General features: G+C 37.0%; 1 protein-coding gene across 1 annotated transcript in view; it reads right to left on the bottom strand.

Moving 5' to 3' along the window:
• Positions 1-12055, bottom strand: part of LOC149075509 (26S proteasome regulatory subunit 6B) — a 37905-nt gene that overhangs the window by 22103 nt on the left and 3747 nt on the right. Inside the window, exon 2 of the mRNA XM_089242874.1 lies at positions 1074-1166. Within this exon, the coding sequence (XP_089099000.1) occupies positions 1074-1166 (93 nt within the window). The remainder of the gene's footprint in view (positions 1-1073; positions 1167-12055) is intronic.

Below are 12055 nucleotides of genomic sequence, written 5' to 3'. Positions count from 1 at the left end.
AGCGCATACATCAAAATACCTTATGCCAAAATTTCATTCAGTTTCTGTGAATGATATGATAGTTAGGGGGCCATATGTCGGGATAGTTTTTTTTATAATCACCCTGTATATTAACAAGGCACTGAATTCTGAATATTTTTCATTATAGCAATTCTAATCTGCTCAGAGCCACTATTTTCTATCACAATTCTTGTAGTATTGTCAACGTGTACAATACATCACTGAATGTGAATAGAAATCAGCCATTTGTTTTGATGTAAGTTTGGTACTCTTCCATTATATTAGAACCGTACCACGCATTTTCAACTCTAAATTGGCACATTTTAGTTTTCCTTTTAACACACCTTGCCTAACAAAATAACAAATGCATGGACATCACACTACAGAACATATTTAACATTAAACAGGAGGTATAAATACAAATAAAATTCTCCAAGTTAAAAAAGTCACACCAAATACAAATACAACGCTACAGCAGGCAAAATGCCCAACGAGGTGGCTGAGAAGTATAGTATGGTTATAATAGAAGAGCACCATGAGCTCTACAATGAGGTCTCCTGACTTTTTACACATGCCCATTTTTAGTTTTTGAAAGACATTCATCATAGGCAAACTCTGCAGAATTCGATTCGGGTGTTTCATTCACATTTGTCTCATTTACATCCTTGAATCCAACAGATGTGCCATTCTGTTTCATGCCTTTAGTTTGCAAGCTCTTTGATATGTCATTTACATACTTTTTACTTGTTTATTATTATTGTTTCTACCTTTTTTAACACTTTGCAGCCCTTTGTCAAGGTAACATCCAGCAAAAATGGTACTTCATTGTTATAATGAACAATTACAGAAAGGACCCCCCCCCCCAGATGTTGTCTTTTGTGTTTTTGAATAGCTTATATGTACAATCGATTGTAATGTGTTTATAAACCACAAAAGCCAACATCTAGGCGCTTTCTTTTCGTCATGATTGGGAGGGAATTGCTAGAAAATGTGAGCTATATAGTACCAATTAAGTCACAAAAACACTTCTCTGGATCGTAAAGGAATAAACATTTTAAAGTTCTGAAGCTCACTTTATACTTTGCGTACAGATCTTCAATATCAAAATCATCGATCGAAGGAGCTGCAATATGTCCAGGTTGTTTGGCTTCACTAATAACTTCTTCCTATTGAAGGAAAGGAAATGAAAATATTGAACAGAAAATTCAGTTTTTAAACTTCACAGCAATAAAACATTTTAGATGCATAAAAATTTTGCCCATGAACACAAACCCCAGATGTATATCTATATTTCATCGGAGCACCACAGCCCATTTAACTAAATTTAATGTATTTTTGCATCCAAGTCTCACATATTATTCATCAGCCAAAATGCACATACAGTAAAACTTCTGTTTTGTGGACGGGTGGGACAAAAAAATTTGTTTGTAAAAGAGGGGTGACCACATCTGAGAGGTGTCCATTAGGAGTGGTTTTACTGCAGATTATCATATTCTACATATTCTCAATGTTTTCAACAATTCAAACACCTAACCAGATAAATGACTTCAATCAGGGATGGATAAAGAAGAAATTCTCTCCTGTGGAAGATATAGTTTCATAGTCCCGGTAGAACAGCCCTAAGGCAGTCCTTCCCCTCACTACCAATTTGCATGAGTTCCAGCCTGTTGCAACATTGCTACCCTTGGGAGTTTCAGGGTTAGCAGATCATGGAACACACGGTTCTACCACTCCACATGACACAACTTGAAGACTGTCCAGTTCTGACAATAGACTTTGCTCAGATGAGCTTCTTGTAGTAGGAACCTGGGTTGAATCGCTGAGAGAGTCGCTTTGCAAGAATGTAGGCTTGAGCCGGTCCAGCGACACCCATTTCTGTTTCATTGAAATCTGCTGCTCAAGGGGTGTTCCACCCCTGAAACTCAGTTGTGTTGTCAGCCAGATGAAGAGCATAAAAAATTTACACAGTATAAGCTATTCTGTGAATCCTTCCATCAAATACATTCATAGAAGAGTTGATGTGAGAAAAAAAATACATTCATAGTTTGAATTTTGCAGATAAAACATGTTTTTTCCCCCTTAATTTTACTGCCACTATTTACTTTTCTTCACCCCTGGTTCGCCACCCTTCTTATAACAGCGCCCCATTTGACTGCAACCGTCACACAGCCCTAGAGCCCTCCCTGAATGTGTTCAATTCTGCAGTGGAAAATGTGCAATGGATATTAATAAATATGATTGATAACACTTCAGTAAAGCAAAGTTTTCCTAACAGTAGGTTTTTTGCGAAGTATGAGGATGGAGGAATTAGCTTAAAAAATTGAATTTAACCAATCCCCCACCCTCACACTGTGCAAAGAAAACTACTCTTAGGAAAACACTGCTTAAGTACGCTCAAAGTGCGACTTAAGGCCTGTTTACACGCATCAAGTAGATAACCAAATTTTAAGTCATCAAGTGCTCAAAAAAAGTCTCAACGTAAGTGATCAAGAAGTCAATGCTCAATGGATAACACAAAGCGACTCCTACTGGCATATACACATAGGGTTACATTATAAAATATAATTCTGTTTTCATTTCCGGCAACATTTAAAACAAAACAATTTTTGGCATAATGACAAGTTTTAATTCGAGAATATTCTTGGTCATAGTGAGGGATTTAAAAAAAAAAAAGATTTTGAAAATCTAATGATTAAAGAACTTCTTTTAAAAATTAGATAAATTTTCAAAAATAAATTCAAAGCAAAAAAATCAAACCGAAGTAGATTGACAAAGGATGCTATTCTAACTAGGTTTTTGACACATGACAGTTTTTGACGGTTTAAACCGCAATTTAAACTGTCACATCAAAAACCCTACATCAAAAACCTCAAATATTGCTTTTCGATATAGAAATTTCCACTGGAAATACACATGTTAATTGCATGTAATGTTTAAAGTGACTGTGTTATACAAAGAATAAATATTTCATATGGTTCTAAAATAATTTTCTACTCTCGACAGAATTATTTTGGACAATATATATGCTTTTTTTCTTATAAAATTTGAATAAAGCATAACATGAACATTAAAGGGAAAACTATGGAACACGATTTGACATTCTTTGATTCAAGATGATTCTTGACCTTCGAAAATTTCTTCAACTGCTTATATATGTTTGCATTGATATAAACCATCTGCTGTACTCTAGAACAGATAAGTGTTTAAAAAAAGTTTATTACATCATGTATGTAATGTTGATTTCTGTTATTATTAAATTATCTAAATAACCACTGATACTTAAAACGATACTCTTATTGCGCATAGCATTGAAATATATCTAGTGATCAAAATACTAAATTGTAGGACTTTTAAAATGTCATTTAATTTGGCAATGCTAGCTTGTATATGTCAAACTTGGTTTATTCTTACTTTTGCCCTATGATATGGTACATTTACTAGCATTTATAATGCAATGGTTTTCCAATTGAAGCTGTATTCAAACGTGCAAAACAAATGCTTTGGGTATCAAGTCTTGTCAGCTCTGCTTTGGTTAAAAATACTCTTTAAAGCTCTGTGAATTTATGCACCCTTATCTAAGAAATTTTTAGGTGAAAATAAACAAGTTTAATTAGTGCATTAACAGATGCTGACTGAGAATTTTTATATCGAATAAAATTTTGGACAGATCACAAAATTTAAAATATCAAAATTGGTATTTTTCCTCAGTAATTATAATTCTGAATATAAAACCCTTTAATCTAAATAAAAGTGTTTTGTTATTTAACATATCTATCAAATTAACAAAAACTATTTGACATCATTGACAGTAAGATTTTGATAGTTTTAATACAGAGTTAGTTTCTGGGGTCAAGAACCTAACCCTGATGCCCTATCAGACATATTTTGAATAAGCAGCTCTATTCCACTTAGCATATTGAACACAGGTAATGAGTAGCTTAGATAAATAAACCATAAAATTATATTTTATATGTTCTAGGCTCTTATGTTGAAGAATTCAAAATTGCAAATTATAATTAACATTATTTTAATTATTGTAATAAATTAATGTTCAAAAATAAAACATTCTGGTATGCAAAAAAGTAAGTTTTTCATCATGTTGTATACCTATTGTGTTCATAACATTATCAAAAGGCATTCATTTTGGTTATGACGGTTTTCGACAGTTTTTGATGGTTTAAACCAGTTTTTGACGTCAAAAACCCAACCCTGATTCTAACATAACCACATTCAATCCACAAACATACAGAACTGTTAGGCCTATTTTCCTCAAAATGCAGCCTACATACACTTAAATTTTGTATAACTCGTATTTCTTTGCAAGTTGTGAAATTCAGTGGGGGTTGACTTTCCTTGCATTTAAAGTTTGATATTGTGGGGGGCTACAAATCGCAGAGTATTCCTCTTCCCCCCCCCCTATCTTCTGGAGCATTTTCTCAGAAAGGACTACAATTGAAATTTGGTTAACGAGCAATTTGCGCATTAAGAAAAAATTTTGTGCTTCACTTATGTATCGTCACATTATCACAACTGAGCTAATGGTTTTTCATTTTTGTCCACGCATGTACTGTGGAAAAAATTGTGGGTAATATTTTCCAGTCCAGACTGCGGTCAGCGTGTCTTACTCGAAAAATGAAAACCCATATGAGTGACTGTTTACGATACAAATACAATGCCACAATGAGATGGCTGAGAAAAAGATGCCCTTAACAAATATGGATGTCCATACGAAACTAGATGTCGCACACTGCAATTTTTTTAAACTATAAATTCTGCCAGGAGTTGACCGTAGATGAACTGATGGATCCCCCCCCCCCCCCAGTGCATGCAACAGCAAGAGCTTATGGTTGGGATCTCGTCTGAGAAAGAGGAGAGAGAAATGAAGAGAATGAGAAATCCCTCACTTCAGAGAAATCCTCAGAGCAGAGGCAAAAGCAAGTGTCATTGCATAGGTTCCTTAAAATCACACAAAAGGAATAAGTTTACAGAAAAGTGAGAATGTAAATCGTCCTAAACAATAGTTCTCCCCTTTCTAGTTGTTTAGAGTAATTTGATTCGTAAATATTGTTGTATTGAATGTTTTATTTATGGCATTATGATACATAGTGGAACTTCGGTTAAGGCCCCTTTCACATGGAGCGGATGCGGGTCCGCATACCCTTTCAAACGAGCGCTGAAGATGCGGACGAATCGCCCGCATCTTTAGTTCGAAATTCGTGCATAAAAACTGTTTTTTCGCAATTTTTGTAATTATTTTTCTCCTTCACCCCTGATTCAGTGCCCATAGGCAGCCTAGAGGCATTGTTTGGTGGTTTTTATCATTGAGCCTAAAGATGCCTCCATTCCGATCCTCACAAGTAGTCTGGAAACGCCTAACTTTTTATCTTTTGCTCCCAACACAAGATGGAGTTGATGTCAACTTTCGCTTTTCTTTTCTTGTGTATTTCTTATTATTATTATGTCTCTCTCCCTCTCGAAGGGGAGAAATGTGTAAGAGTGTATGTAACAACCCTCCAGTGGGAGGTTGTCTGATGTTAGTCCCCCGCGTGTTATTGCGCGCATTACTGAATCACCCTTCTCACAGAATTAAAATTTGTTGAGTTTAAAAACACAGGTGTGTGTTTGAGTTCATGGTAATGACCATGGCCGTTGGTCCGTCATCGCAGGAGCACCAGTGAACCTATAGATTGATATTTGATTAGTGAATCGAGCATCAGTGAACCTATAGATTGATAGTTGATTAGTGAATCAGCTCAACTTTGGATACTCAACTTTTCTACACAAGAAACTGTAAGTAGAATTTCACCAAATTCATATTTCGATTCGCACGATGGCGAATTTAACTGTGTTGAGTCGACGTAAGGGCAACGTCAAGGCCCAAATCACCAGACTTGATAAATTCTTGTCAGATAATGAAAGTGCTAGTGAGGCAGTAATTAAATGCAGAAAAGAAACATTAAACACGACAAAAAACAGTTTTGAAGAGTTGAAATTGAAATATTATGAAGTGTTAAAAAATGATGAATTCGAAGTTCTAAATTTAGAGCTCTGTGAAATTGAAGAAAAATTAGAGGACATTGAAATCCGTTTGAGTTTGTTGAGTTTCGTTCCCAGTAAAATCGAAACTAATACTTCTAAGCAAAACGTAAAACTGCCAGAAATTCCCCTGCCACAATTTAGTGGTAAATATGAAGAGTGGACCTTGTTCAAAAATCAATTCAATTCTCTGATCACCGAAAATATTAACCTTTCCGATGTACAAAAACTGTATTATTTACAAGCTGCCTTGAAAGGTGAAGCTAGACAAGTCCAAAGCATTGAAGACACCTTCGATTCGTTATTCTCTGCACTAGAGAAACGGTTTGAAAACAAACGTTTGATTGTTGATACGCATATCAATGCATTAATTTCAATCCCTAAAATCACCCAAGAGTCGGCTAAAGATTTGAGAGCCTTGCTAGACAACGTTCTAAAGCACCTGAGAGCATTAAACATTGCAAATCTTAAGACAGATGCTCTGAGTGAAGTAATATTATCCAATTTAATTCTCAGAAAATTGGACAGAGAAACAAGAAAACAATTTGAAATGACCCTAGAATCTACAGAAATTCCTAGTTGGGACAGTTTGATTTCATTTTTGGAAAGCAGATGTCAATTTTTGGAAGGTATCACACGAACCATTCCCGTTCGTGAGCCTCACAATTCACCTATAAATAAATCGAGGACCTTTGCTGTAAAATCCTCTAACTACGGGAAATCATGTCCTGTATGCAAATTAGAACACTCCATCTATAATTGTTTGGAATTTCATAAGCTAAGCATAAATGAGAGGCAAAATATAGTGAAAAAGAAACACCTTTGTTTCAATTGCTTAAATGACTCCCATACAGTAAACGAATGTATGTCCAAGGGCTGTAACATCTGTGGTTACAAACATCACACCCTCCTTCACAGAGTTAAAAGAAATGACTTGTTAGAAGACAAAACAAAAAAAGAAGGAAAGTCGTCCTCGCAAGCATCAAACGTACTCCCGCTTGCTGATAAACAATCCGATGAGATGGGGGAAGTCAGTCACACATCGTCCCTCATAAACAGCACTCGTCGACAAGTGACAAATAACTACGTTCTCCTGGCTACTGCAGTGGTATACGTGAGGGATTCACGAGGTTGTTTACAACCATGTAGAGCGCTGTTGGATAGTGCATCGCAGTCAAGCTTTGTCACTACCGAATGCGCAAAGAGACTTGGGCTGAAAAGAAATAAAACTTTCGTCGCTGTGTCTGGGTTGAGCGGCTTACCAGTAAACATAAACCAAAAACTGCATGTGGTAATTTCATCTTCAGATGACAAGTTTAGGCGCTCATTGGAGTTGCTAATAGTTCCGAAAGTGATGGGTTTCAGTCCTTCCAGATACATCAACAAATCTGAAGTTTCCCCTCCAGAGAATATACGGCTAGCAGATCCCGACTTTAATGTTCCGAATAGAATCGACATTTTATTGGGTGCCGAAATATTCTTTGAGATTTTATGCGAACATCGGATTACCACATCTAAAATATCGTTGCAAGAAACTGTTTTTGGTTGGATAGTTTGCGGTGCGGTGCAAAACCAAACCGAAAGTAATGTGCGATATTGTCACTTATCAAATGAATTAGAACATTTAGATAACACCTTGAAAAGATTCTGGAACTTAGAATCCATAAACGAAAACAAGCTTATTGAAAGTACTGAGGCATTTCTTTGTGAAAAGCATTTTTGTGAGACTCATTCCCGAAATGAGGCAGGTAGATATGTAGTGCAACTACCTCTTAAATCATATCAAACACAATTGGGAGATTCTTTGGCTATGGCTAGTAGAAGATTGAACGCAACGTGCAAACGACTAGACAAGGATGAAGATATGAAAAAGCTTTACGTGTCCTTCATGAAGGAGTATGAGGGTTTGGGACACATGGAAGAACTCACCTCTGTTGCAGTTCATCACAACACCTACTATATGCCACATCATGGCGTTCACCGACCTGATAGTGCGAGTACAAAACTTCGCGTTGTCTTTGATGCATCCGCCATCTCTTCTTCAGGAGTGTCTCTTAACCATTTGCTCATGAATGGTGGAACCATTCAACAGGATTTATTCTCAATTATGATAAGATTTCGTCAACATAGATATGCTTTCACCGCCGACATTGTAAAAATGTATAGGCAAATTCTGGTTGAATCCAGCCATTGTGATTTGCAGAGAATCGTGTGGAAAGAAAATCTGAACGATCCTGTTAAGGTGTTTAGATTATTGACTGTCACCTACGGTACAGCTTGCGCTCCGTATTTAGCTACACGTGTGCTGAAACAACTTGCGTTAGACGAACAATCTCGATTTCCTTAATATGCGTCCAAGATTGCACTCTCGGACTTTTATGTGGATGACATCTTGTCTGGTGCACATGAACTACATGACGCTCTAGAGCTTCAGCGTCAATTGATACAGATGCTCCAAACTTGTGGAATGACACTTCACAAGTGGTGTTCCAATTCGACACTGCTAAACGCAGTCAACCATGGCGAGAATGGATACAGTTTTGATGCCAAGGACAATGTCACTGTGAAAACGTTGGGCTTGGCTTGGAATCCCCAAAAGGACTATTTCACGTTCAAGGTAAGCTCAAACCTATCTTCCGATTACACCAAACGCACCGTTCTCTCGGATATAGCGAGACTGTTTGACCCTTTGGGTTTGCTAGGGCCTATCATAGTTAAGGCAAAAATATTCATGCAGCGTTTGTGGCTGTTGAAATTGGACTGGAATAATACGCTTCCAAAAAAGGAAGCAACCGAATGGTGCAAGTTTATTACTGCCCTGCATGTTGTTAATGATGTATGCATTGATCGTTATTGCTTATCTGGTGAAGGTCACTCAATTGAAATACATGGATTCGCCGATGCTTCTTCTGAGGCTTATGGCGCAGCAGTTTACGTGCGGTGTCTTTCTGAAAATGTGTACAGCGTTAAGCTTTTGTGTAGTAAGTCAAGAGTGGCTCCACTCAAGGTGACTACTATACCTCGTTTAGAATTGTGTGCAGCAGTGTTGCTGTCCAAGTTGATCAGTAAGGTCGTAGAATCTCTAAGATTAGACCTTAAGAAAATTATTTTGTGGTCAGATTCAAAAATTGTTCTGGCATGGATCAACACCTCACCTCATTTGTTGAAAACTTTTGTAGCCAATAGAGTGGCAGTTATTCAGGAAATAACTAGTGGGTATAAGTGGTACCACGTTAGATCCGAAGACAATCCAGCAGATCTGGTGTCACGTGGCTTGTATTCTGACAAATTAATTCACAATGAATTGTGGTGGAGCGGTCCTGATTATTTGAGATCAGAACTTAGTTTTGATTTAGATCCACCTACGTTGGCAGCAGAGGATGAGACATTTGCGAGTGAATTCAAGAAATCCGTTGAACATTCATTGGTAGCAAGTGTTGATGATGTTATAACACCCATAATAACGAAAGCCAGCAGATACACAACTACCATTAAAATAGTTGCTTACGTTCTTAGATTTTGTTCTAATGCAAGATCTAAGACAAACAAAAAATCAGGTCCACTCACTGCCCAAGAACTTGACGTGGCAAGAATGAAAATAATCCAGATAGTTCAAAGGGAATTCAGTGAGGAATTGAGGAACTTGAAGCAAGGGCCTCAAGTCTTCACTAAAAGCAAATTGAAAAATCTCAATCCCTTCATCGATCAGAAAGGATTGCTTCACGTTGGTGGTCGCATAAATGAAGCAGACATTTCGTACAATCAAAAACACCAGATAATTCTACCGGCCAAACACCGACTAACGAGACTGATTTTCGAATACTATCACCGTAAACACCTGCATGTAGGTTCTCAAACCTTACTGCATCTCGTTCGCCAAACTTTTTGGGTTGTTGGTGCAAGAAACCTTGCAAGAAAAATAGTTCATGAGTGTGTAACATGCTTCCGTGCACAACCGACCACTCTTGAGCAAATAATGGGCAACTTGCCTAAGGAAAGAGTAAACAGAACTTTTCCATTCAACGTTTGTGGAGTAGATTTTTGTGGCCCATTCTACGTAAAATTCAAGGGTCAGAGAAGGGGCCAATTGCATAAAATATATGTTGCTTTATTCGTGTGTTTTGTGACTAAAGCAATCCACCTAGAATTCGTGTCAGATTTGACAGCAGACGCATTTATTGCATGTCTAAAGAGGTTTTTTGCTAGACGTGGAAAATGCTCATCAATATTCAGCGATAATGGCACTAATTTCGTCGGTGCCAACACAGAGTTGAAACGTCTTCATCAGATGGTTGTGAAACCTGATGAATCTGTGGCTAATTTTTTCACCTTCGAGGAAATCACATGGAATTTCCTACCTCCAAGAGCTCCAAATTTTGGAGGCTTGTGGGAAACTGGTGTCAAGTCCTTCAAGCACCATTTCAAAAGAACTGTTGGGTCTTCCAAACTCACGTTGGAAGAGTTCCAGACTGTTATGACCCAAATTGAAGGAATTTTGAACTCCAGACCACTTACACCTCTATCGCCAGACATTAATGACTTTGATGTCCTAACACCAGCTCACTTTTTGATTGGACGATCGCTTAACACCGTTGTTGAGCCTGACCTGTGCCACCTTGGTGATAACCGACTATCTCGATGGCAGCTCACAACACGATTCGTTCAGACCATCTGGAAACGTTGGCAGATGGACTACCTAAGTTCGCTCCAGCAACGAAATAAGTGGCACTTCTCAAAATCTAATGTGCAACCAGGTGCCATGGTGATTGTCAAGGAAGATAACGTGCCACCGTGTAACTGGTTACTTGGAAGAATCGAAGAAATCATTCCAGGTCCAGATCACAAGGTTCGCGTTGTGACTGTTCGAACTAAAAATGGACTAATCAAACGATCCATAGCAAAAATTTGTTTGCTCCCGCTTCAAGAGAAATGAAGTGACTTGGTCTTCGTGTAATTTTTTATCTAGTGTTTGTGTTTATCATATTTAATCGGATATATCTTAGTATTTTCATTTTTGCTGCATAATTTCATTGCATATGATAATGATGTTTTTTTTAAGCTTTTCAGAATGGATATTAATTTGAATTGACTGTACATATGTTTGTTGCATTTTTAATCAATTGCAACGCGTGTTTGATTACAGCAGTTATGTGTTTAGATTTGTTTCAGTTCATTTTGATGCTTAAGATAGGATATGCCTGCACAAGTAAGATGCATTTATCTTGCAAATGTATTATTACAATTATAGTTATATGCTCATGATTCTTCATAATTATTTTTACAATATGTATTGTGTACAAGTTTTGATTTCAAGCATTTTTTAATTTCTTTTGTATTGTGTTAAATTGATATTGGTTGTAATTAGCATTACAACGCCGGGCGGGATGGAAACGCCTAACTTTTTATCTTTTGCTCCCAACACAAGATGGAGTTGATGTCAACTTTCGCTTTTCTTTTCTTGTGTATTTCTTATTATTATTATGTCTCTCTCCCTCTCGAAGGGGAGAAATGTGTAAGAGTGTATGTAACAACCCTCCAGTGGGAGGTTGTCTGATGTTAGTCCCCCGCGTGTTATTGCGCGCATTACTGAATCACCCTTCTCACAGAATTAAAATTTGTTGAGTTTAAAAACACAGGTGTGTGTTTGAGTTCATGGTAATGACCATAGTCGATGGGAGAAAATATCTTAAAATATTTTCAAAAAATTTTGAAAAAGAATCTGTCTTTTCGGAAAAATATGAAAGAAAATTCCAAAAACACATCCAATGTTCGAAAAATCCAATCCAAAAACATCCAAAACATTCGATGTTCCAAAAAAAAAAATTCAGCAAATATCAAAGAATTTGCAAGTATAAAAAAAGGGGAGGAGTGGAGACTTTCAAAATGTCTGCGCTTAGAAATATTCACATCACAATTCTGTCTTAGGCCGGGATTACACTATAAAAGTTTTGTAAAAGCTCTTTGATAAAACGTGAAAAATTCAACCATTAAGATCACCGGTTGCATTTGTTTGAATGCA

The sequence above is a fragment of the Pholcus phalangioides genome, unplaced genomic scaffold (assembly GCF_987345545.1).
Source record: "Pholcus phalangioides strain wild (caught in Gottingen) unplaced genomic scaffold, Ppha-v1.0 ptg000015l_1, whole genome shotgun sequence".
NCBI lineage: Eukaryota > Metazoa > Arthropoda > Arachnida > Araneae > Pholcidae > Pholcus > Pholcus phalangioides.
The sequence above is the reverse complement of the archived record's forward strand: the minus strand, read 5'-3'. Positions and strand labels throughout refer to the sequence as shown.